The sequence below is a fragment of the Protopterus annectens genome, chromosome 3.part0 (assembly GCF_019279795.1).
Source record: "Protopterus annectens isolate FY-2018-M chromosome 3.part0, PAN1.0, whole genome shotgun sequence".
NCBI lineage: Eukaryota > Metazoa > Chordata > Ceratodontiformes > Protopteridae > Protopterus > Protopterus annectens.
In genome coordinates, this window is record NC_056731.1 from 560,472,495 (window position 1) to 560,498,843 (window position 26,349).

A 26,349-nucleotide genomic window follows, 5' to 3' on the forward strand; every position below is an offset into this window, starting at 1 on the left:
TAATCAGTGTCATGAAGATTGCTGAGGGGTATTGTAACCAGAGATTACTCCCAGTGTCATACAGATTCCTGAGGGATAATCTCTTCTTAAACTTCCCACATGCTAACCTGAACTGTTCAACAAGGCCTCAGCTAATCTTTCAGATAAGTCGGACCAAGATTACATCCAACATGGGTGGTCAAGATAAGCATCCTAAGTACATATCTAGCTATGATCAAGAACCAGCACAGATCCTGTGGCAGAGGCATACTATTTGTTCTAGACAAACCAGGCAACAGCTTGCCAGCAGAATTCTGGGCCTGATGCAGGCAGGCCAGGTCACCATCCAAATGTCCCACATAAAGATCATTGCAGTAGTCATGACAGGGCAACACCAGAACATTAACCATTGTCCCAGGGTCTGAAGATGAGATAAATGAGCAACATCTGGAGTTTGTATTAGTTCATTCAGACCTAACTGAAGAGATGTACAATTCGCTAAGGAATCTACTGTCTGGCCATTTCAATGCTATGAAGTAAAGCATAACAGCACCATCTGTGAGAGGCCTGCTTGCTGCAGTGCTTATATTTGTCTAGAAGAACACTTTCTATTTTGATACTTTGAGAATAAATACATTTTTTAAAAAGAAGCACAGTCAAACTTCCCTAACCTAAATGTTGTATGGATTAGATAAAAAGGGTTGATTACTAACTACAAGCTGTACAAGCATTTTTGAAAAGTTATTTTTATTACTTCATGAATATGCTAGATAACCAGCAAGGAAATGAAAGTCCATAGGTACTGCATTCAGTTTCAAATGAAATAAACAGCACTCACTGTTCGGCTTCAGTATGACAGCCATGTAGTCTTGAGTGAAGGAACTGATATATATGAGAATGCTGGGTGCATTGGTCGTACTGAAGCTGAAAACGAGATTCTCCTTGGTAAGATTGAAGTCAGAGGATGATGATAGCTGCACACTGGCTAATTCTTTAGCACCACTTGGTGAAGTCTGAAAATTATATCGAAGCCATGTGCCTGCTTCAAAGAAGCCTCCAACATCTGAAAGATGAAAGGACAGTTAAAGTCAGACTTGTGTTCACTTACAAATTTTACATGAAAAGATACACTGGTACATGCTGATGAAATCTCAAGCTGCAGAATCTTCAGATTTATCTGTCAGTAATTAATCATTAACAAACTGAAGGAAGGCAGTAATGTTAGAAATTACAATTTTAATGTAGTAAGTCTAAGGCACTGTGATTTAAAAACAATTTGCAAACTATGGAATTCAGTTTCACTTATTAGGGCAAGAAGCAACACACTGCAAAGGGAAAGGCTCATTTGCTTGCAGTTCCCCACATCTATATCATTGTGAAAGAAAATCAAACTGCCCAGTTGTTGTGCTAAAGACTTGATCATAATACAATATTAGGAGTTTAAATGTCCAGTCCTGTACTTTTCCACAGAATACTTACTGCTATATATTTTATACTACACCACTGGAAGTGTCTACAAGTTAAGCAATCTTTGCACACTGAGTCTTCCTACTATGTCAATAAACCATTTAAATTAAGCAGCAGTCACTATCACAAGACATACCTTCACCCTTTTTGTTTTTTCTGTGGGGGTCAGATTATGAGAGAGTAGTGCATGGCAGAGTGGAGGCTGTGACTAAATAATAGTTTATTAGTTACATCATTCGTGCATCAAGGAACAGAAATTCGCTGTGTCTTTCGGCTTTTCCCGGTTAGGGGTCGCCACAGCGGAACTGCGGTCCGCTAATGATTGGCAGTTGATTTTTACGTACCGAGTTGCCAGCCCTAACGCACAACCTTCAACGAAGGAACGCCCATTCATGCATGTCTCCACGCAGAGGAACAGAAATAATTTGTTAAATCAGAAATGATCATATAAATATGACTTATTTAGATAATTTATTACAAATTATGTATTTGGCCTAGTGCAGTACCTTTATTACTTCATGCTATGAAACAGGAAAGGTAATCTTATGAAGGTACAGTAGAACAGAAGATGGCAACTGAATGCAAGATTAGTCCAGATCAGCAGTCCAAACTCAAAAACCAACAAAGCAAGCTGTGAATAATGTCAAGTATCTGAAGTATAAAATGGCTGTTAGCCATAAAAGAAATGCAAAATCAACACCATGACCAGCCCTAAATATTGGATCATAGCTTCATAGTTGCTTACTAGGGTATTGACCTCTCTGGATGGTATGCTTTTAACACTTATGTTTTCTGTATGAATAAGTCAGGGGTAGGCAGAATAAGGATATATTGGGACATTTATTTGTTGTCTCTTTAATTGGTGCTAATCCAGGGGTGAGTTTGCTGTTTCCCAAGCAGTCATACAAACTGAATTTGACAAGAGTAAGAGAAGAATTTTGCTTTATGTGTAGTGGAATATGGCTCATTAGGATAAGTATTTTCTGTGATGCATATTTGTCCCACCAGTATGTCCAATGTATGTGTCAAAAGAGACTGAGATCCCTTGTTTGGTTGGTTACACTACCATTGGTCTTGCGAATGTGTAAAAGATTTGACAGAAGAGGTTCTGTTGAGACTGTATAAGAGAGGCAGAGGTCACCTGTTAGTAGCCTGTATGTCACCAAGAAGAGGGACAGACCCTCAAGATGGTGTGCATACATTTTATGATTTAGGCTCTTGAGTTTTTAGTGAGAAAGCAAAGTGGTCATTCCAGTTGTGCTAAGTGTTGAGCAGGTACATTCAGAAAGGGGCATTATCGTCAATGATCAGCCTAATAATAGCCTAGTACAGTGAAAGGATTATATCCATAGACCTGAACACCATACCTTTAGGTATGAGGTGTGCGATGAAAAAGTACTTCCTGACAAAAAGTGGATATGTGGTGATCAATTTTCAGTGGAGTGTTGTGAATGCAATAGTTATGAGGGTTATCATGCCAAAGCATACTATATATTTCTTGGCATTTAGTTTTAGTCCATGGTTTTGACATGAGCTAATTGTTTGGGAAAGGCACTGTTGGAAGATCTTGCTGTAGTCTGGAAAGTTTTTGATGGCAGCAAGTTTACAGTCATTTGTAAACTTAGTAAGCCATAAACTCTAAACATTTAATTTGACCCCTGAGAAGTAAATGCATAAGTGGATTTAACTCTGGGGTACACCACTAGTGACATGTCTTTTGGGAGAGGTAGAGCTGCCCATCCTAATTTCATGAGTACTGTTTGTGAGATAGTTTGGTGTCCAATGAGTTTCTTTACATTTAATTGGGAGAGTTTATCTGTGATGGTGTACAATGCCTTTGCAAGGTCTAGATATGTGGTGTATTCTGATCTGCCATCAATCATTGCATTAGTAACCTTCGGAAAGAAGTCAACCAAGTTAAGTAGGCAGGATCTCCTCTTAATAAGTCCAAACTGGCTTGGGTTCAAATGTTTGTAGGTTCTCAGTGTCCTTATTTGTTAATTCTATAATGATCTTTCCACAGCCTTAGCGATGAGAGTGGTCAGGTTTATGGGTCTATAATTATCTGGGTCAGTTGCCACCTCAACTTTATGTAAAGGGATGACTGTTGCTGACCTCCATTCAGCCATTACAAAACCTGCTATTGAACAGCCTCTGTAGGGGACTGAACAAATTCTGTTTCCGGCTGACAAGCATGCAGCCCAGCATCTTATTCCACCCCATTGATATAGTGTTTCTGGCCTTGGAGAATGCCTTGAGGACTTGTTCTTGGGAGATTTGAGGGCAATGTGAAGATGTGGTTATGTGATCTTTGAATATAGGTGGGGAGGGGGGAGTGAAATTTTGGCTAAATTCATCTGTTAGTTGATTATAGTTGGTTATATCCTTTAGATCCAAGTATGTGATACTATTTGCAGTTAGTTCTGTGCAGAGCTACACAGTGTCCTAATCAAAGTAAAGGGTGTCAGAGATACAATATAAAGTCATCATTAGCACTGTGGTTTACAGAGTGAGTGAAGGGAAAACACTAAGGAAAAGTGGGGCTATAATATTATATTATAGCGGTAGCATTGTCGCCTCACAGTAAGATGCTGTCCGGTTCGATTCTCAGCTAGAGCGTCTTCTGCGTGGAGACATGAGTTAATGGGCGTACCTTCGTTGAAGGTTGTGCATCAGGGCTGGTAACTGGCATGTAAAAATCAACTATCAATCATTAGCGGACCAGAGTTCCGCTGTGGCGACCCCTAACTGGGAAAAGCCGAAAGAAACAACAACTGAGCTAACAGAAACGATCAAAGATGAGTTAAGGGAATAGAGACAACTGAGGATGTCAGCAGGCTTTGGAAATAGGTCAGGGACAGAGAATTCAGGTTATGGACATACGTTTGGAGGACAGAAGAAAAGGGAAAAACATAAGCTGGCACGTGGCTACATAGATATGCAAAATGTTAGCAGTAGGACAAAAGAGAAGGGATACTTAAAAAGAAAAAGAGGAACCTGTGAGGTGGAGGAGATAAAACACAACAAAGCAAGCAGAAGTTAAACAAAGGTTATGAGGATGACAAAGACAGGAGTAAAAAGGGAGTTAGTAGAAGGGATTAAGAAAGGCAACTAAGAATTTTCATGAACACTTCAGAAAAGAAGACAGAGATACTTGTGATCTTGCTGAATAACAATGAGAGCAGATCACAGAGGACCGGGAATAAGCAGATATAATGAATGACTAATTCGGTTCAGACCTCATGAAAAATATGGAGTGCAGGATGCCATGCTGGCAGGGATCTACAGCATGATAGAGAAAGGAATAGGCAGGAACTCGGATACAGAGGGAGTATGTAGAAAGGAAACTATGTGTACTAAATGAGAACAGAGTGCAGGGATTCAGTAGATTGCCTCCCCTGGTTCTCAGAAACCTGGCTAATATACTGCCATATCCCCTGATACAGATCTTAAACAGATCATTGTCCTGGACAAAATGCTTTGAGGAATGTTAAACTGCAAGAATTATAACCTTGTATAAAACAGGAGCAGGAATAAATAAGCAAATTACAGGCTGGGCAGGCTATCAGAATAGCAGGGAATGCTATGGACAAAATCTTAACACATAGGGTGGTTGCTTTCCTGGTGAACAACAGTTTCAAGAACAACAACCAACATAACTTCTTCCCAGAAGGAGCTGTTGAACAAATCAGATCCAGTATTAATCCTAGTTTAGAGGAGAAAGTAATAGTGAAGTATATGTAGGGTATTAGTACATTTGGTCTCCAGCAAGGTGTTTGACTTAGGTCGGTGGTATCAGGAGGCTTAATAAATAATACTTTGACATAGACTGGTGGTCTAGCCACAATGCATTGTATAGTCCCACTGAGACCATGACATGCAAATTACTGTAGCTACATCACCAGTATTAAGGGTACATAACCAATATGTAACATACCCATTTTAACTTAAACTTTTTTATACAATTAACCTTAAAACTATACTGAGCTTCTCAATAGCTAATTACAGCAAAAGAGATCTTGTGAACCTATTCAAAAGAATATAGTTTTTTATCCTTAGCATCCTCATTAACTCTGAATCAGTCCATATAATTATGTGATCTCACCAGCAGTCCTCTCTCTCTAAACAATTTGACAGGACTGTTTACAGTGGACATCGACTCATCGTTTGGGCCATTTCTTGACAAAGGACTACTAGGCATTGTTGCAGACATGACTCCAGGAGTCTCTAGCATGGCTCTCACAGTGCCTGTTTTCTAGCATCAAGACTGGTTATGATGCCTCCTGTTGTTCCTCCTCCTGGAACTTTAACACAAATGTCTGCAGTTTCTTCTTTAGAACATGCTGTCTTCTCCAAGAGCAACGTAGTGTCTTGGACAAGGTGCTTTACCAACAAATTCATCTTCCGGTTGGGGACTTCGTTACGCGTATTTTCTTTACGTCGATTTTCTAACTCTTGTCTTGAGACTAGATGATATGGACAATGCAAGAATTACACTTGCAATGTCTGTGTCAGTGAGTTACTACAGGGAACTTGGAATGATAATCTACACATGTGATATAGAACTCCTCTAAACTTGAAAACCTTGTAGCCACTTTGCTCAGTCTAGTGCTGAGTGTGCCACCATTTCTTTTCTGATACATATTGCAGATGGCAGAACTCTTTGCTACTTGTTCAATTTGTGCTGGTATTCCTGGCCAATACATTGAACTAGCTACATGACTGTCCTATAACACAGGGCTGATGGACATTCATGTATATGATCAGTAATATGAGACTTCTGAATAAAACAGAGCAATTTTAAAGCATTTTCCACTTCCCTGTAGCTAGTGATATAGGAAGTGATATACTCCACAAGCTAGCTACTTATAATTACTAACTCTCAAATGATTTTAAGGGAATTACTGAGGTATTGCAATCTAAGATTTACTATGTAATGTGATCAAACTGCACATTACTATTCATAACTGTCAGCATCACCATATGTATGTTGATATTCTGCCTTGTTTACTGTTACAGCGATTGTTTTTTAATTTACATTTCACTATTTTCGGATTAAATTCCTATATCATATTAAGCATTTATTTTCTCATTTGAATGGGAACTAGTCTTTTGTCAGCGTTGAACATTAGGTCTTGAGTATAATTTATTTTTTCCTTGAATGAAAACTAAGATTTTCAACAACTAACAAAACTATCAACAACCAACAAAACTATCACCACCCCTCTATAACTATCAACCAACAAAGCTATCATCACCCTGCTATCCTATATCTCATCCAAAAATGGTACCATTATCTCCCCATCAGACCATACCAAACTCCTAGGGGTTGAAATTGATAAAAATCTACACTTTGATGTCCACATTTCTCAGACTATCAAAAAAGTCCATAAAAAATGGAGACTCTATACAGGTACAGGAAATTCCTCTCTAAACAAGCAAGGACTACCCTAGCCCAAACACACCTCTTGTCTACCCTAATGTATGCTGCTCCAATTCTTACTCGCTCTAGAAAACTTGACCTAGCCAGACTTGAATCATGTTATAATAATATCGCCAAGTTTGCAAACAATTCCAGCTTTAGAACCCACCATTGCCAGGCTCTTAGGGAACTGCAATGGCTGGAATTTCCCCAGCTTCTAATCTATAAGCAGTTACTCATTGCCTGCAATGCGATTGCACATCCTGAAAATACCCCAGCACTATGTCAAATTCTCACTCATTATAATACAAACTGGCCTCTCCGATCTTTTGGAAAACCCGTCCTCTATATCTCTCGGGCTAACAATACTGCATGGAAAAGCACTATTCTCCCACTGCATAGCTAGAACCTGGAATAATCTTCGTACTTCTCTAACTTCTGCCTCCACCTTTTCTGACTTTAAAAACTCACTTAAATCATACCTTATGAATAAATGGTTATGCCCGTGTATTACTTAAGCCCTTCTACTTCACCACTTACATACCACACTTCAAATTTGACCTACTGAAAGTGTATAGTACTTACTAGAGCTTCTGATACTTGCTGATGGAACATGTATATATATCATTTTATTGCTGTATATATTCCCCTGTATATAGACTGTTACTTCCTACTGTCATATACTGTATTTTTAACATAACTGTTTTAAAATGCTTTATTCTATGCTGTATATATCAACACTTACTCTAGTTAACTATATTAATGTTTTATCATATTGTTTGAAATGTTTTCTTTATCTGTACTGTACTTTAAATGCTTTGTGTAAAAATGTCTTCATTCTGAGGAGCTTTTCTCCTGGTCCTCTGCTGAAAATGGACCTGTGTCCAGTCGGACCATCCCATTAAACAAATGTAAAATAAATAAAATAAATACATTTTCCTTCATTATAAGTTTTCTAAGGACAGCCTTTCATTCTAAAATCTTTCAGTAGCAGCATTTCTAATCATCATTTTCCTGTTTTTGTCACCGGCAAGTGCACCACTATGAAAAAAAATCTATAGCTCTTCTAACAGTCCTTCATGCATCTCTATATAATCTATACAATAGATTATATGCAATACATCTGTTATGTGTAGTTTTTTGTCTGACTGTATGTATTTCAGTTTCATATCATGCTTCTATAGACATTCCTTGCAACTTCAGAGGTGTTTGTACAAAACTTTCTAAATATGATTTGCAAGTGTTTGCAATGGCTTCTGGTTCATTTCAACCAGAACTTCTTTACCATAGATAAATTCATAGAATTTATGACATCTATACACTACTGCTAACAGCTCCTTGAGTGCACATGTGAAATTGAGCACATCTCTTTTCACCATCATCATCATCACCACCCCCACCAATTTCACATTTTTTCTACACATGGCTGGGGTAAAGTGATTTGCTATCTCCACCTGTCTGGATTCAATTCCACTCTACCATGTTCTTCACACTTGACTGTTGTGGCTCATCTCTCACACGATCCTTCAGTCTCTTCACTGGATGCCTTCATTTTCTCTCACCTTTTTCCTGTCTCTCCCAAACCTTCTTCAACACATCATCTTCTGTTTTCCTGCACATGTGCTTGAACCATCTTATTCTGTTCTCTTTGACCTTCTCTACAACTGGAGCTATGTTGGCTTCATCTCTGATGTTGGCATTTCTTCATCTGCCAGACAGTGTGCATCCTACCACCCATCTCAGGCACATTATCTCTATCACCCCTAGCTTCCTGAACTGCTCTGTCTTCACTGCTCAGAGTGTTGTCCCATACAGAAGTACTGGTCACACCACTGTTTTGTACAACTTACTACTCATCTTCTTTGGCCTTCTTTTGTCACACACTGCCCTGACACTCTGCACCAGTTGGCTTTAACATCGCTGATTCTTTTTCCTGCTCCTCAGCCACTCTTCCTTGGTACCTAAAATTGTTACTGTGCTCCCTTCTTTGCCCTTCTGTCTCAATTTTCAGATGCTTCTGATTTTCCCTTTTTGTTGACATGACAACTGTCATGTCTGTGCTCAGATTTTATCCCATGTCCCTTCAGGTTTGCATTTCATTCCTGTTCAGAATTTGCCTGTAATGCCACATAATCTGTATACAACAGCTGTTCTGATCTATCATCTCGGACTTGTTTAATAATGTGGTCAATCACCAGTATGAACAGCAGTGGTCTTAGAGGTAAACTTTGATGCATACTCACTCCCACTGGGTGCACCCTCTGTCAGTCTGAGCACTGTTTGCATTTGTGTCAGTGGATCCTTTTAAATAGCCTGCACTAATTGTACCAATGTTTCCTGGACTTTGAATCATCACAGGACCGCCCAAATCAGCTTTCTTGGGACCTTATATGCTTTCTCCAAGTCTAGGAATGCTCAGTTGGAGTCTTTCCTCATCTCTAGCATCTTATATACAATCTGTTTAAATATGACTGCTATCTTTACTATCTGAGCACATCCCTTTTGTTTACCTATAAATGTTCTTGATGCACATGCTACTGATGTATCATTTTGCAAGACAACAGCTCACATACCATTCAGACAGGCATCTATTTGTAATACAACAGGCTTATTCACTTAAACACTTCATATATTCTTTTCTCTGACCTCTGCTTCTGATATCCATGTATATCTGTTTTTTTTCCATATTCATTACCGTTGTATCACATCCTGACTTTTTACTCATGTTTGCCTAATTATTTGAATCATGGTTTATATTACACAAATTCTTCATCAGTTAATTCTTTTAACTGCGTACTAGTAATTTCACTTGCTGTGCATATACCCACAGCCTTTGATAAGATCAACTCTGTTTCTCTTAAAAGCCTCCCTCGATTTCATAATTTCTTATACCACATACTATTCTACCTTTAAATGAAATGTGCAGCAAGCCATATTCACAATCATTGGCTCTACTTAACCTAGTGATGTAAGCATCTATAGTCTCAGTTGTACCTTGTCCTCTAGTAAAGAGCAAATAAATGACAAAATATTTATAGTTTAACAGTCATTCCTGGACTTCTTAAAAATGCTGCCATCTTATCGTTTTCTTCAACAACAAAATTAAAAGAGTAATGTGCAAGAATGTTGCATACTGTACCTTATCAGACTTCTCAGCGAACCCGTTTATAGTAAAAAACAAACTAAACTTCTAGATATATTTCCTCAATACTGAATGTATTTATTCACTTCTGACACTATGTGATATCAGTAAGCTTAATAATTAATGCAGGGTCACTAGGGTTATGGTCTATCCCCACTCAGATGCATTTTTCATCTAAGATTTCTCTACAAGAAATGTGCACCATATGATATGCAAACCACAGTAGAAATTATTATTAAAGCTACATTATTATTAAAGCTATACCCAGTATGTATCATGAGCCTGGCAAGTGGCTGCTAAGTAAAAATTACGGGTGCTATTAAGTCTGAGGAGCAGGACTGCAACATACGCCCATGATGAGGCACAGAGAGTTGTGGTGAGGTAGGCAGTGTGGAGTATAGCAGGAGTTTTAACTTGTCGTATCATACGATCTGAGGAAGGCTTATTTGCTGAAAGCGCTTATCAGAAGACTGAGGACTGCTTATTTTATGTTATATTCTTTTTATTAATGTTTTGATTTTACTATTAAGTTTTACTGCCGTGGTGGACATCAAGAGTTTTTAGTAGTGTTTGCCTTTTCTGTAGGTAAGACAAGCAAAGTCAGCGACAGATGAGGCCAGGCAACAGCACAGCAGATGAACAGGAAAAAGAGACAGAAATAGTAGGCTATACCATAGATTTTTTATACGGGGGTGGGGATAGATTGAACAAAACAGAAATGAATAGCTGAGGGAAGTAAACTGACTATATTATAATAGTATATAGTACAGTATGCATAAATGATAATTAGTCTTAGTAAAATGGGAGAAGAGAGAAGAGAAGAAAATATCATTAATGAGCATAGCATCCCCTTCAAGCAATGGCAACTAAAGAGTCTGTTCAGCTACATGCATGCCATAAGAGATCATTTGTCATACTGCAGTACTTTGTGATTTCATGTATGTTTAATACTTTCTTCTTGTTGTGTCTTTCGGCTTTTCCGGTTAGGGGTCGCCACAGCGGAATTCTGGTCCGCTAATGATTGGCAGTAGATTTTTACACGCCGAGTTGCCAGCCCTGACGCACAACCTTCAACGAAGGTACGCCCATTCACGCATGTCACCACGCAGAAGACGCTCTAGCTGAGAATCGAACAGGACAACGTCTATCTGTTTAATACATTCTTCTATTTTTGTTTATTACCAGTGTAATGGTCAAATCCATTATAAACCCATTTCAATCACAGTCTGGGAACTATAGAATTTAAATAGCTTTAATTAAGAAAATGACACTCTAAAAGTACAGTAATAAGGTATCCCTGCTTAGCTAAAATAGGTACTTACATAAGCAGACTACTTCTGACGATAATATTAGCTAATGTGACTTGTGCAATGAACATGTTTTCACAATTTTGCTTGTACCTTTCCTGCACTAAATAGGGAAATCATTCATAAAGGTTTCTGTAGCCCACCTTTCATTAAAATGGTCAATAAATGAGAACAAAACATAACTTCTGTGGTTCTTTCTACATAATTGTTCTGTTAGTGTATTACTCATAAGCTTTTGGCCATAAGTCTGATTTTGTTAGTCTTCTGTTAATTTTTGAAGTGCTGCTAGATAATACCTGACCTAAAAGAATATGCCCAGTGACTCTTCAGCATGTGTATGTATGTGTATATATGTGTGGGTGTGTGTATGGATTTGTATCATATTATCAAGCTTCTGAAACTCAAAAATTTATATGGTCCAGACCATATGTTTGAATTTCCCAAAAATTTAATGTAAAATAACAAAATCTACGCATTGGGATGATATGACACACACACACACACACACACACACACACATATATATATATATATATATATATATATATATATATATATATATATATATATATGGGTCTACTTCTGAATGTCGAAAACTCACTTTCTCAACAACCAGAAGATTGAACCCATTTAAGCAAAAGTGCACTAAATCGAAAGTGCACTTTCGCAAAAGCCAGTTCTCCAAAGCGCATTACAGTGGGGATAAGGAAAAATATCCTTTTCCCCACTGTAGTGCGATCTCAGAGTTAGTATATTTAAGTGGGGGTGTGTGGGTGGCGAAGCCCCCCACATGGGGGGGTGCAGGGGGGCTTGCCCCCCTGCAAAATACTGTTTAAAGCAGTTTTGTTTTTTTCCCAGTTCGGAAAATTGGCTTTTGCGAAAGAGCACTTTCGATCTAGTGCACTTTCGCTTTAATGGTTTTCGATGTTGCTTGTTCGAGATTGTGAGATTTCGATCAAGCAACATAGACCCATATATATATATATATATATATATATATATATATATATATATATATTTGGCTTCCAGCCATTTGACAATCTGAAGCAGATACATATATACATATATAGACATGGATATATGCGTGCAAGCAGTGGTATTAATTGATGGTATAAGATACTGGTGCTCTGTCAAGAGGTCATTCTTTGAATAGTGTATTTTTTCTCGACTCTCCTGAATATGCTCTACAAAATACAGAAAGATTTATTTTATTTAGAAATTATCACATTTTCTGTTTTGTGTTGTACTGCTAAGCCTTACCTTCAGTGCAGGAAGGTCCTTCATAAGCAGTTTTGGAACAATCACATGAGTAACCGTTATACTTCTCTACACATTTTCCTCCATTTCGACAATACATTCCAAAACTTGTGCAATGCCCAGAGCAGCCGGGTTCAACCCCTGGTGTAATCTTAGCTCTTTCTCTTAGGTCAAGAGGTACGCCATTCATTCTCAGTGATCGAATACACCCAAGAAACCCCTTATGACCACCTGCTGCACCTGAAAAAAAAACATCACAGTGAGTTAAAACTGTGAAAAAGCATCTTACTTAAAATGCACAGCAGCATTTCATTATTTCTGTTTTCAATAACAGCAGCATTGAAATTAATTAGGCAGAGTAAAATAGGTTATACTTTTTGGTTACAATAAAGAAGTAGAAAAAAGTACATTGCATACTCAAAATGTATACCAAGAAAGAATAAACACCATTTGAATACTGTTTGTGTTATGATTTGTTCTTTCAGCTTCCTGACTTGCAAGATCACTTGAAAAAAGAAGCATTCTTGCACTTCAGGTCTGTTAGCATACCACTTACTGAATTCTTATATTCAACATGATCAGGAATATGATCAGGTATTTCCTCAGTAGATGATATAAAGTAGTAAATGGCAGAAAGAAAACACTGCCATGGAACTATAAAGCAGAGAGATGATGTAGCACTCGGATGCCTTCAGCTGCTGTCTAGCCATGACTATCAGTCTGGGTGAACAGATGACTTCAAGGTTCATGAGACCGAGGAGAAGTTAAAGGAGCAGCTCATGGTCAGCTTTGGGGGTGGCGATAAGAAAAAAAGAAATTCAGTGTACTGCAGTGTATTAACTGGTGTAACAGTATTTATTTACGATGTTTTTAGTGCCAGTGATGATGTCATATCCTGTAGGCGTAGTATGCCTATCTTCCTTAAATTAAGACCACTCATGGGAAAATTCCTTCATTTGTTGGAGATTGCATTTTAAGTATTTAAATGAGAATAGGCATAGCATATAGTAATGAGTATATTCATTTAAATGATTTCTTTAGGCAGACAATGTTATCACACATAGACACATACAAGAAAAAAGAATGATACAGTGTGAATCCAAACCACAGATGGAGGATTCTTGCAGATAAAGAAATAAGCTATCCTAAAATAAATTTGTACTAAAAACAAGACAAAAACTGTACATCATGAGAGGAAAGCACCTACTATTTGAAGTCACATATATTTTGATAAGTCAGTGCAAAACTGGTAAAAGGTTTATGAAGGTCATGTGAAATTTGCAGCTGTCTTTTAATGAATTGTCACAGTAATGTGTTTCAATGTCTTTTCGCACAAATAGTAGCCACAGTAAATTATTCCATCTTGCATCACACAAATACGCTTTATTCCCACAAAGCCAGAATAATGACTCCTCAACTTCAGCAAAAGACAGTAGAGTTAGTCAGGTTTATTTTATCCATAAGGTGTCTGTGTCGTCAGCAATTATAGCCACTTTAACTGCTTAAATTTCAGATATTACATTGTAATACAATAGAAATAATAATAGTCAGCCACTATAGTTTATGTCTGCTTTTATCACTATGGTTTGCCACAGAGCTGGGTAACATTCTAGCTATTGAGTCTGGAATGGGAGGGGAGCTTTTAACTGCTGACATATACATTACCCAAATGTACTGTGCTCTGTGAGGAAATGTGCCTGAATATTTTTTATGATAGGCTTATCTACATAATTGAACTACAACTTTGAAAACTGAAATAAACAAACTGGAAGAACAGATTAAGCATAGTGTGAGAAAAGATCAAGAAATATTTGAAGAAAATGTATATAAGGACATTAAGCATAATAGGAAACTGTTTTATAGATACATAAGATGTGGAAGGTGTAAAGACACACACATTGATTAACTGTGTGCAGATTATACAATTTATTCTCAGACAGATTATAGATATATTTACAAAATCTTATGCAAAATAGTTTGGCTCCACTAAAGGGGTGATACGTTGTCCTAGTGACATCCAGGTAACCCCAGATACTGGAGTCAGATTAGATTATATTGAAAAAGAACTGTGCAAGCTGGATCCAAACAAAGTACAGGGAGGAGATGGAATTAGTAACAATGACCTGCACACACTTCAGCAAAAACTTACAGTACCATTACATCTATTATTCACTCGGTCATATAAATATGGGGAGATTCCTCAAGATTGAAGACATGCACTTACTAAAGCTTTCTTCAAGGGAAAGGGGAGTAGGACCAACCCAGAGTCATATAGACACTTAATTCTACTTTCATGTTGTGGAAAAATAATGAAGAAGGTAATACCGGATACGTTATTGTCAGAACTGGATTGGTTGGGACTTGAAACCCTATATCAGCATGCATATGATGAAAAAAGATCTATTACCACCTGTAACATGATGTTCTATAATAATAGAATAGCAGCTATGAATGTAAAATTGTGCTATGATGTAATTTATATAGATTTAACTTCAGCATTCGACAGGCTCACACACAAAACACTGATCAATAAATTAGTACAACTAGGTATTAATGCACTTGTGATGCCTTGCACTGGCCCAGCAATCAAAGAGCCTCAATCATCACAACTAACACCAGTGAGGGGCGTCCACATTGGGAAGGATAACAAATACACATACAGTAAAATACAATTTCCCTTAAGAGCACACAGAGATCACAGTCAATCTGGGGCTGGTTTCTCCCTTTCTCTCCAGATCCCCAATAATACTCCCCACTGGCACAGCTATAGGGTCCAGATCTCAGCCTAGTGGTCAAGCTAAAACCTCCAGCACCCTCTCTGTTCAACCAGTGCTTTGTGTCCCTGCCCAAGTAGCTGACACACACACACTCTTTAAGTTATGAGTTATATACAAATGCACAGACACTCCTGGGGAAGGCTGGCACAGGTTCTCCAGCTATGCCCCTTCCTGTCAGGCTGTAAGGTAGTAATCACTGCCACCAACCACTAATATCAGCTACTAATAAGGCCCTTACCAAGGAGTGTCCAATTCTTACTGTGCAATATTATTATCCAAATGGTAAGTGTGACTGAGGGCTAAAGCTATTGGAGTGGCTTTGTACAGTATCACTATATACATGCAATGTATTCTAGAGCTTAAATTATATCTACACAAAACAGACACAGTTGAAAGGTTTAAAATATTTAATAATAAATAATAAAAAAACACAAGACAATACTTCTTACTACACAGTGCTAGTAAAGAGTTCAGAGATCACAGGAAAATGCTTAAAATAAGACAGTAGAATAGTTCTGACATCAATACAGAAAAAACAGCTATGTTAAACTTACAATTTTCTGTCTATATCTAAGAGCAACCACAATTCTAAATAAACTTACATATAGAGCAAAGCAGAGTACTGGTGAGTTGTTGTCAGCTTTAGACAAAATCCAAAATGCTTTCTTCTTTCTGTCCTTAAATTGATAACACAGTACTGCTTCACATTACATAATTCTTGACACTTCTCTGGTTTTCCCAGGCTAGCAGAAACTCAGAGTTTAATATAGTTTTGATCTTGCACCTGGTCAGGAAAGCACAGTAATTAAAGACATTATATATGTAAAATCTAGCAATTAACTCTGGTCTCAAAACAATAGAAAGAATCTGCTGGTTCAGACACCACGGCTTCGAGTTTGAGATCAAACAGTCATACAAGGCTTGACTAATCAGCTTTCTTCTAGCAGAGTGCACTGTTGTTACATTTTTTGACAGTCAACATTTAACATCATTTTCTTCCATTTAAGAGAACAAGCCTGTGGCTTATATTAGTATTTACAAATGACAGAATTATCTACAAAATTCTATCTAGCTAGGCTGGCAGCCTTAACATCTCTTCACAGTACTCTTGGTAAGATGGATAGCTGCATGGCTTACAAATTGGACATGGCAAGTATCATACAGTAACTGGGCAGGTGAAATCCTTGATTACAGTCAGGATGTCCCACAGGGCTCTGTGCAAGGCCCTTACTTGGTTAGATTGTTTCTTTCAGACCTAACTTTTTCATCTGAGGTGTTCTACAGTCTATTTGCAGATGACCTGAAATTGGGTAAACTGATTACATGTGTTACAGATAAGGTATGTCTGCAAAATAACTTGACTAAATTGACCATTTGGGCACAGGAGAATAATATAATGATAAATACTTCAAAAACTAACCATATGAGATTTGGGAGACAAAAATTGAAAGGTGAATTTTTAATACAGCACATAGTGATTAAAACTGTAGACTCATTTAAGGACTAGGGTATATGGTAGATTCAGCTTTGAGTTTTTTTAATCATATCAACAAATTGGTTAATGATAGTCATATAATTATAGGTTGTATAAACAAATTTATAAAGTCTAGGAAATCAAAAATGATGAAGTCATTGTTTGTTAGTTACATTAGACCCAAACCTGAGTATGGAATAACAATATGGAAACCCTATAAGGAAACAAGCATAAGTAATTTGAAAAGAGTACATTGGAAATATACCAAGGGCATCCATGGATGTGAACATTTAAGTTATTATGAAATACTAAAATATCTGAACTTGTACTGAGGAGATCTTATTCAAGTATATAGGGCATTTAGAGACAACTTCCTCTGGGAATGTTTGGGGTTGTCAAAAAGTAGTAGAGAATCATCAGACAACCTATGTAGAAGATTCTATAGGAATGAGAAGTGTACTAACTGATTGTCTGACAGAGTAGCCGATACATGGAACAGATTACCAAATTACATTACAGCAAGTACTAGTTTAGATATTTTTAAGAACAGCCTGGACACATTGTGTGAACAAGTGTTTTGGTATATTGGCAAGCTAGAAGGACATTGATACTCGTGCTTGAAATATTTGTATGTATGTATGTATGTATGTATAATTGCAAAAGAAGACTAAGGGCCTGTAAAAGCCTGTGATGGCTAACATTGCACCAGTGTCTTAGACAGACTTTTGAAATGACACTTCACTGAGACAGTGGTACATCAGAGGCCTTCACAGGCCTATAGTCTTGTTTCACAATTATGTAGGTGATTCACATTTCTATACAGAAGATATGCAGTGGTTCTATACAGTTACTGCTGTGGGTGGTTGTGTTGCTGAAGTATCCCATATGTTCCTCATGATAATGGGACATTTCATTAAACAGTGTTTTTTGATTTTTCCATTCATGCCATATACATTATCATAGATAAACAAACATGTCTACCCTCAAAGCACACACATGCAGCAAAAGAGAGTGCTCAGAAAAACTGAATACCTGAAACATACTTCTAAAAGAAGGTAGTGCATTGTCTCCTTAAGATATTCATGGTATGTGCACTAGCATTATTTTCTTCCATTATATGCCTTGTCTTTAATAAGCTTACATTTATTACAAGTTCTCTACTTATATATGTACATGTGCGAAGCTTCCTAAAAATCTGAATTTTTGGATTAGCTGGAACTAAATATATGAACAGAAGTAGGAAAATTAGGATCTACAAATGGTTAGAACACATACAGCAAAGAAACTTAGGGCTACATAACTCTTAAAATTCAAATGACATACTTTAAAGGAACATATTGCATCCATCCTATGATTATCTTCGTAAATGAAATAATTACACTTTTCCAAAAATAAATGAACATTTGTCAAATACTAGAAGTATGTATAGTGATCTGGAATATATACCTAACAAGGTAGAAAACACATGGAGTAGGCACTATAACATGGAATGTTTTTGGCATTTATCTGTGACTTGAAATTTAATGTTAATTGCTAGGATGGACAAGGGATTTGCATTTTTCTTATATAACAGCCCCTTCATAACTTTGTCTTTGCTCACCCTTTTTTTAGTTATCCTGTATACTGTTTTAATTTGCTGTAGCACTGGATATCATCTTCCCTCAAACTGTCGTTTCTGTCTCTGTCTAGCTGTGATAAAAGATATAAACTCAGATGTCAGCCAGCCCAGAACTCTGTGTTATTACTAGCCAGACTCCTAGCAGTTTTCCAGTCTGCAAAAACAGTGATACAGCTCTCATAAATAGATGCTTTAAAGACAAAGAGTTCCATTATCCTTGGTTTCTAAGTCTGGAGATGTGGGGTTCACGTATTACCAAATTATCCTATATATTCCTCCTAATAATGGGGCTTTTTACTTAAATGATGTTTTTTTTATTTCCACCTACATACTTTTCATACACAGTTATGCCATATACATCATCATAGATGAATAAACATGTTTACACTCACAGCATGCTCATTTATGCAGGAAAAATAATTCTTAAACACACTGTTTACTTGAAACATGCAATGTTATGTTGGCCCATCTCGCCTTCATTCTTGCTGTTTGGGTTTGGAGCCGAAACCTCATCTCTGACTCTGCCTATACTAAAGCTCGAGAGGTTCTACTGGCTCGAGGTTGAGTCCTATCCCATGGTGCTTAGCGCTATTCCCTAGATCTCATTTGTCGCTTTTAGCTTCGGGATTGTCTTCACTGGCTCAGGCTTGAAAAGTTTAATATTTTATATATTTTATAATAATTACTTTCTAATTGTTATCTGTTTTACTTACTAGTTCTATCGCAATAGCCTTGTACTATTTTAGGTTTTCTAAACCTTGTAATTTTACCTCTGTGGCTATCTTTTTCTTTGGGCCTTGTTGTCTCCTGAAGAATCCATTTAAATTAGAGGATTCTTGCCCCTTTTTCTTCCTTATTTCCCTTTTAGGAGTACTCCATTTAAGTTAGAGGCATCTGCTTTGGTGGAGGAGATAGTCGTTTAACTTAGAGACTTCTCCTCTTCCTTTTCCTTCTCTTTATATAGATATAAAAAAAAAATTATTTTAGATACCTGTTTTTTGCCAACTTCATTTTCTATAAAAGTTATAGTTTGTTCTAACTTTTATTGAGAATTTTTGTTCCTTATAGCTAACATGTCTAGGGAACCAGCTAAGGAACACAAGTCCGGATTCAAGAAGTGTGATTCCTGCACTCAGAAGATGTCCATTACTGATGGACACACTAGTTGTGTGTACTGTCTGGGTCCACTCCATCTTCAAGACTCCTGCTCCATTTGTCATAGGTTTAGTATCAGGGTCTTGCAAGAGAGGAGGAATAAGCTTATATTGAGGGGCTTATTAAAAGTGGATGAAGGAAATCAGACCAAAAAAATCAGACAAGACTCAAAAGTCTGCTTCACCGGCTCTGTTGTCTGAGCTGACAAGTAGCACCAAACTTGATACTTCTTTGGCTCTGAAAGTTGTCAGGCCTGAGAAACATGGTTCTCCCTCAGTTCCATCTGTCTCATTGGAACCTTTGCTGAGCCGAAAAAGGAGCCAGTCACTGTCCTTGGAGCCTGTTCACTCGGTGCTGGTGTCGCCTTTACTACAGTTGATGGCAGGAAGCTACAAGTCTTCCAGTCATTCCTTTAGATCCTCCAGGCTATCAGATGATGACGTGGAGTGGGCAGTGAAAAGGTTGCTTCAGACCCAGGCCCTAGCTGAAATTCTCTCAAGCCCAGCCCATCGGATCTTGGAGCTGCCAATGGTACCTTCTACTATGCCAATTCCTCCTCCAACTCGAACGAGTTTGGAGCCAGACAGTATGGAAGTCATTGTGCTGGAACCACTGGAGTCAGTAATCAATACTGATATCTCGGTTCTGACGTATGCTCTGGTTTCCTTGATGCTTTTGTCCATCAAGGGACCTGGGGGCTGACACTCCCTGGTCAGCTCCGGGGGGGAGGAGTCAAGTTGGACCCTTTTTTGGAACCGGCTGTCCCACTTGGTGCCTCGGCTCAGGTGAGTTCAGCTCCCACATCTGCCTCGGAGCCACCCTCTTCGGTGCCGAGGTGATCTCCTGGCCTCGGGGCTGGAGTCTCTTTCAGCCCAGGACCGCGGTGCCTTCCAGGTGATGCGGAGTGTGCTTTCAACTGAGTCTGCTCCACCTTCGGCTCCAGTCTCTCTTCCCCTAAGAGACCAGTGTCCACCTCTTCATTACTTCTCCATCACCCACAGAGTAGAGAGTCAGTGCCCTACAAAGCCACAATGGGTGGATCCTCCTCTTCTGATACCTTCCCGGAACATCCCCCTGAGGAGGTCCCTTGGAAGAGACAGTGTAAGAGGACGCACATAGACTCCCCCCTGAGTCTGTCACTTCTGATACCAACTTAGAGGATTCAAAAGGGTCCTCAAGGTCACCCCCTGAGAATGTCTCTTTTTCAGACATCCTGGAGATCCTTAAACAGAGAGGTGGCTGGAAGTGCCTTTCCCCTTCTGAAGATGAGTCGGTATATGTGGAGACATTTGGCTCTCATCCCTCCACCTCTTGGGTGTCTCCACCTTTTGACCCACTCCTGGGTTTGGTGAGCCGAAAGGTGTGGGACTCTCCGGACTCAGTGAACCCCATTCCGTGGAGGCCTAATAAGTTCATTACGGCCCCAGAAGATAGGCAGTATTTAACTAAAGGGGTTCCTGCCGATGCAATGGTGGTGGCAGTGGCCACGAAAAAGGAGTTAGCTGAAACTTCTGTATCTGCTCATCCACCGAACAAGGATTCTCATATGATGGACAGATATAGGAAGCATATGTTCTCCTCAGTGGCCTTTACCTTATGGTCACTGAATTATTTTTCGCATTTCACACGACTTCAGAGGGATCTCCCCAGGACTTATCTGATAAGGTTAACTCCCAGCTTGCAACCTCAACCTCCATATCTAACTCCTCAATGTGGCTCATATCTTATGCGGCCAATGGAGTGAGCAGGGCAGCAGGCACAGGAATAGCTCTTCATAGACATTCCTGGATGTGCCTTTGTGAGTTTGCCAAACCCTTCCGTTCTTCCTTTACTGACACTGCCTTTGATGGCTTGTCATTGTTCGGGCCTAAAGTGAAAGAAACTCTCACCAGGAGCCAACAAGATGGTAAGACTCTGTCTGCCATTGGAGTCCATTTTTCTGCCCCTACCAGACCTTATCCTAAAGGTCAAAAGGGCGGAAAAATGTGGTTCCATAAATCCAAAGGAGCCATATCTGACACTCGTGGTGATCCTTCCCCCAGGGGCAGAGGGAGAAACAATGGCAGAGGGGGTCCACAAAACCAGGGTGACAGAGATACGTTCTCTGGTAGACTGTTCCAGTGCTCCTGAAAGGAGGTCCGTCTGTCCACCTCTGGAGGCAGTCGAGGGGAGTTTACCACTGTATCCAGAAACCTGGCTGAATTTGACTCAAGATAAATGGGTACAGTCCATTATATCCAGAGGATACAACATCCCCTTCCAATGTACACCTCAGCCACCAAAGTCTATCCAGGACATTCCGCCTGGTTAAAGGGATCAAGCCACACTAGAAATACAAAAATTGCTAGAAAAAAGAGTCATCCAAGAAGTCCCTGCAGACCTACTAGGATCTGGAATTTACTCAAGGTTATTTTTAGTTCCAAAAAAGACAGGGGACTGGAGACCCATATTGGATCTCAGCAGACTAAACAAGTCGGTGAAACAGTCAAAGTTCTGGATGGTAACACTGCAGTCTAAACTCCCGTTTCTGGGAAAAGACAATTGGATGTGCTCATTAGATCTTCAAGATGCATACTACTACACAAAGATGGACATGCGCTCGAGAAGATTTCTATGCTTCCAGCTGGGAGCCAGTCATTACCAGTTCAGAGCTCTGCCCTTTGTACTGACCACATCCCCTAGGGTGTTTACCAAATGCATGGCAGTCGTCATGGCTCATCTGAGATGCCAGGGATTCCAGGTGTTTCCATACTTAGATGACTGGCTCCTAACTGCCACCACCAAGCAACTACTGATCAAAGCAAGAGACTACACCATCCATCTCTTCTCAAGACTAGGCATTACTATAAATACAGAAAAATCTGCCTTGTTGCCATCACAGCATATTACATTGATTGGGGCAGATTTAAATACAAACGACAGGTTGGCAAGGCTACCTCAAGAAAGGATACAGACGTTACACAGCCAAGTGATTATTTTAATCAACAAGAACAGAGTACAGGCAAGATTTGTGGTAAAAGTCCTAGGCTCTATGGCAGCGACAATAACACTACTTCCCATGGCACGACTTCACATGAGAATATTGCAGTGATTACTCTTCACCCAATGGTCCATACAGGATTTACCCATGTCTCACAAAATTTTCATAACTCACCTTGCAAGAAAGACCTACTTTGGTGGGTTCAGTCCACTCAGGTAACAATGGTCAGACCATTTGTGCTTCCCCAACCTATCGCTACAGTAACCACGGACATGTCCCAGATAGGGTGGGAGATCTGGGACAGACGGTACAAGGAGTTTGAAAAGATCACGAGTACCATTTGCATATCAATGTTCTATAGATGAGGGCCATGCTTCTGGTGCTGCAAGCACTTCAGGGCTCTCTTCCCATGGGGACTATTGCAATTCAGACAGACAATATGTCGGTGGTATGGTACATCAACAAACAGGGGGGAGCCAGATCCTGCCCTCTATGTCAAGAGGCCCAGAGAGTGTGGCAATGGGCGATATCTTCTCAACGCTTTCTGACAGTAATGCATATCCCAGGGAAATCCAATGTTATAGCAGACAGGCTAAGCAGAGCGATTCTCATGCATCACAATTGGTCCCTCAATCAGGAAGTTGCAAATCAAATTTTTCGCAAATGGGGCCAGCCTTGCTGGGAACTTTTTGTCACTCCCTTCAATTCCAAATGCAGCAACTACTTTGCCCTAATCAACCCTCCGGGAGAATCACCGTGGGATACATTAGTTCACGATTGGCTTCTGGGTCTTCTTTATGCCTTTCCCCCATTTCCTTTGATTCCAAAGGTTATACAGAAAGCAAAGTTGTTGAGTCGCAGGTTAATTCTCATTGTGCCATACTGGCCTCATCAGATTTGGTTCCCCTTCCTTTGGCCCTACTTTCAGGAGAACCCATGGATCCTGGAACCAGTGCTGGATCTTCTGACACATCAGTCAGGAACGCTCCATCCTGCACTCCACAACCACAAGCTGACAGCTTGGTTGCTCCACTTCCACTCTTAGCCAGACTTCCAGAATTGTCCCCTGCAGTTCATCACATTCTAGTCTCCTTGCATAAGCAGACGACTAGGAATCTCTACACAAGCAAATGGAAGAGGTTCTCTTGATGGGCTGACAAAAGACATATAGATCCTTTTACAGCATCTATACCTGCAATTCTGGAATTTTAACAGAAACCTTTAATCAAGGATCAGTGGCAGCCACCATTCAAGTTCAATTAGCTGCAGTTTCTAATTATCATGTGGGAGAATCAGGATCTAGTCTAATGTCTCATAGACTATTCAAAGCCTTCAACAAGGGTACCTTTCTGTTAAGACCTCCCTTCAGAGAATCTCCTCCTCCTTGGGACCTCAATCTAGTATTATCATCTTTGATTCTTTCCCCTTTCAAACCAGCATCATCTTGTTCATTAAAATTTTTATCTTGGAAAACACACTTCCTGACAACAATTACTTCAGCCAGGAGAGTATCAGAGTTGCAAGCCTTGTCTATCCATCCACCTTATTTGATCTTCCACAAATATAGAGTTTCCCTCAGAACAAATCCTTCCTTCTTGCCAAAAATTTGTTCTCAATACAATTTAAACCAAAATATAGAATTACCAGTGTTTTTTCCAAACTATGGCAACAAGGCAGAGTACAATCTCCACCAACTTGATGTGCATAGACAGTTGCATTTTTACTTGCATAGGACCAAAGAATTTAGAAAGTCAGACCAATTGTTTGTCTCCTTTTCAGAAAATAAAAAAGGTTTGGCAATCTCAAATGTTACTTTGTCCAAATGGCTTACTGAGACCATAACATATGTCTATGATTCCCACAATAAGGAACCACCAGGGAAAATCAAAGGGCATTCAACTAGAACGGTGTCTACCTCCATTGCCTTTCAATCCAGACTTCCACTGGATTTAATTTGTGCTGCTGCTACATGGGTTAACCCTCATACCTTTATTACTCATTACAAAGTAGATGTGGCCTCCAGGAACAGGGCATCCTTTGGTTCCTCTGTCCTGAGGACTTTATTCCCTTCAGCCACCCAAGAAAAAGGTCCTGGGGACTCTGTGCCAAACAGCAAGACTGAAGGCGAGATGGAACAACATAACATAAAGAAGTTATGTACTCATCATAATGCTCCATGTTTGTTGTCCAGTATCTCGCCTTCAGTCTTGCATCCCACCCAGCCATCCCCCTCCTGGAGGATCTAGAGGAAAATTCTCAGAAATTGGCAGAAAAGGTCTGATTCCCTTCTTGCCTTTTCTTCTTAATCTTTATGACAATATGTTTTCAGATATTATCCTTTTGGATATTGAACATATCATAGGAACCTTATTTCTCAAATGAGATCTGGGGAATAGCCGCTAAGCACCATGGGATAGGACTCAGCCTTGAGCCAGTAGAAGCTGTCGAGCTTTAGTATAGGCCGAGTCAGAGCCGAGGTTTCAGCACATGAACCCAAACAGCAAGACTGAAGGAGAGATACTGGACAACAAACATGGAACATTATGGTGAGTACATAACTTCTTTTTCTAAAAGAAGGCCATACATTTCCATTTTACAGGTGTTACATTTAAAACTTGATAAATGCACATACTTCCTTGAATCTTTTGATAAAGGGAGACTGTTTTTGTCCATTAAGAACTGCTCCATTAATGAAATGAGATAAATGAATATGCATGTTTGTGATATACTTCTTTTTGGCATAAGTGGCATTTGCTTAATATTTGGTTTAGTTCTCAGGATGGGTGGTTGTCATCAATCTGGCAGATAACTACTTAGGGATTGCTATTTATATATGCGGTACATTTGTTCCTCGCTGCTAGCAGAAGTTGTATTATTGTGTTATTTCTCCCCCTACCTGCCCAGTAGATGCAAATGTGCAGTGCATGAAATACATCATTTTCCTGCTGCTCTCTCCCAGATGACACTTCAGCATTCTCAAGTGCTTTTCTGAACACAGGAACATATAGTTTTTTTAGGATGGCAGAGACTTAGGCTCAGGATTTTCTTTGTATTACTCAAGTGCCCTCTGTGCAGACTGTCTTCCCTCCCAACAGCTTACCTCCTAACACCTGCAGTAGTGTGCCTTCATCCCATATTTGACTTACAGATTTAATTTCAAGCCTTTCCATCTTTTCTATATAGAAATATCTCCTTGTTGCAGTTTTATATCAATTCCAACATTTCATCATCCAAGTTTCATGCCACACCTGTGTGCTTTCCTGTTACATTAACACCTGTGTGCTTTCCTGTTACATTAACACCTGCTATGCTAATACTGAAGGCAATGATACTGCTGATCCTGATTTTCTTTCTGTCTCTCTTTCCTAGTCTTGTTAACATTTTTATTGTGTTTCCAAAATAAGCAAATTACCCGAACCCTCCAGATTAATGCCTTAACATCCAAGGAAAGAGAAAGATACTTGAAAATATAAAGATGTAAGGCAATACTACGGCACTGTGTAGTTATATGTTCCCAGTAAAACAATGGCACCTTCTTCTGTGATAAAAGTAATATTTTTGGTAAGAGATTATTAATTGGATACTTCTTGAATTAAATAATTTAGTATTTAAATGTTTATGTTAGATGCTATTGCAAATATGTCTGAAGAAGCAGTGGGTTACACTGTGAAAGTGCTTACGTTATTTCTGGTTTAATAAATAGACTACTTTTATCACAGAAGAAGATGCCATTGTTTTACTTGGAACATATAACTACACAGTGCCGTACTA

General features: G+C 39.1%; 1 protein-coding gene across 1 annotated transcript in view; it reads right to left on the reverse strand.

The window, feature by feature from the left end:
* CNTNAP2 (contactin associated protein 2) overlaps positions 1-26,349 on the reverse strand; it is a 7,772,136-nt gene that overhangs the window by 872,242 nt on the left and 6,873,545 nt on the right. The window contains exons 17-18 of the mRNA XM_044064985.1: positions 12,578-12,814; positions 818-1,042 (exon numbers count right to left, since the gene is read on the reverse strand). Coding sequence (XP_043920920.1) covers positions 818-1,042; positions 12,578-12,814 — 462 coding nt within the window. The remainder of the gene's footprint in view (positions 1-817; positions 1,043-12,577; positions 12,815-26,349) is intronic.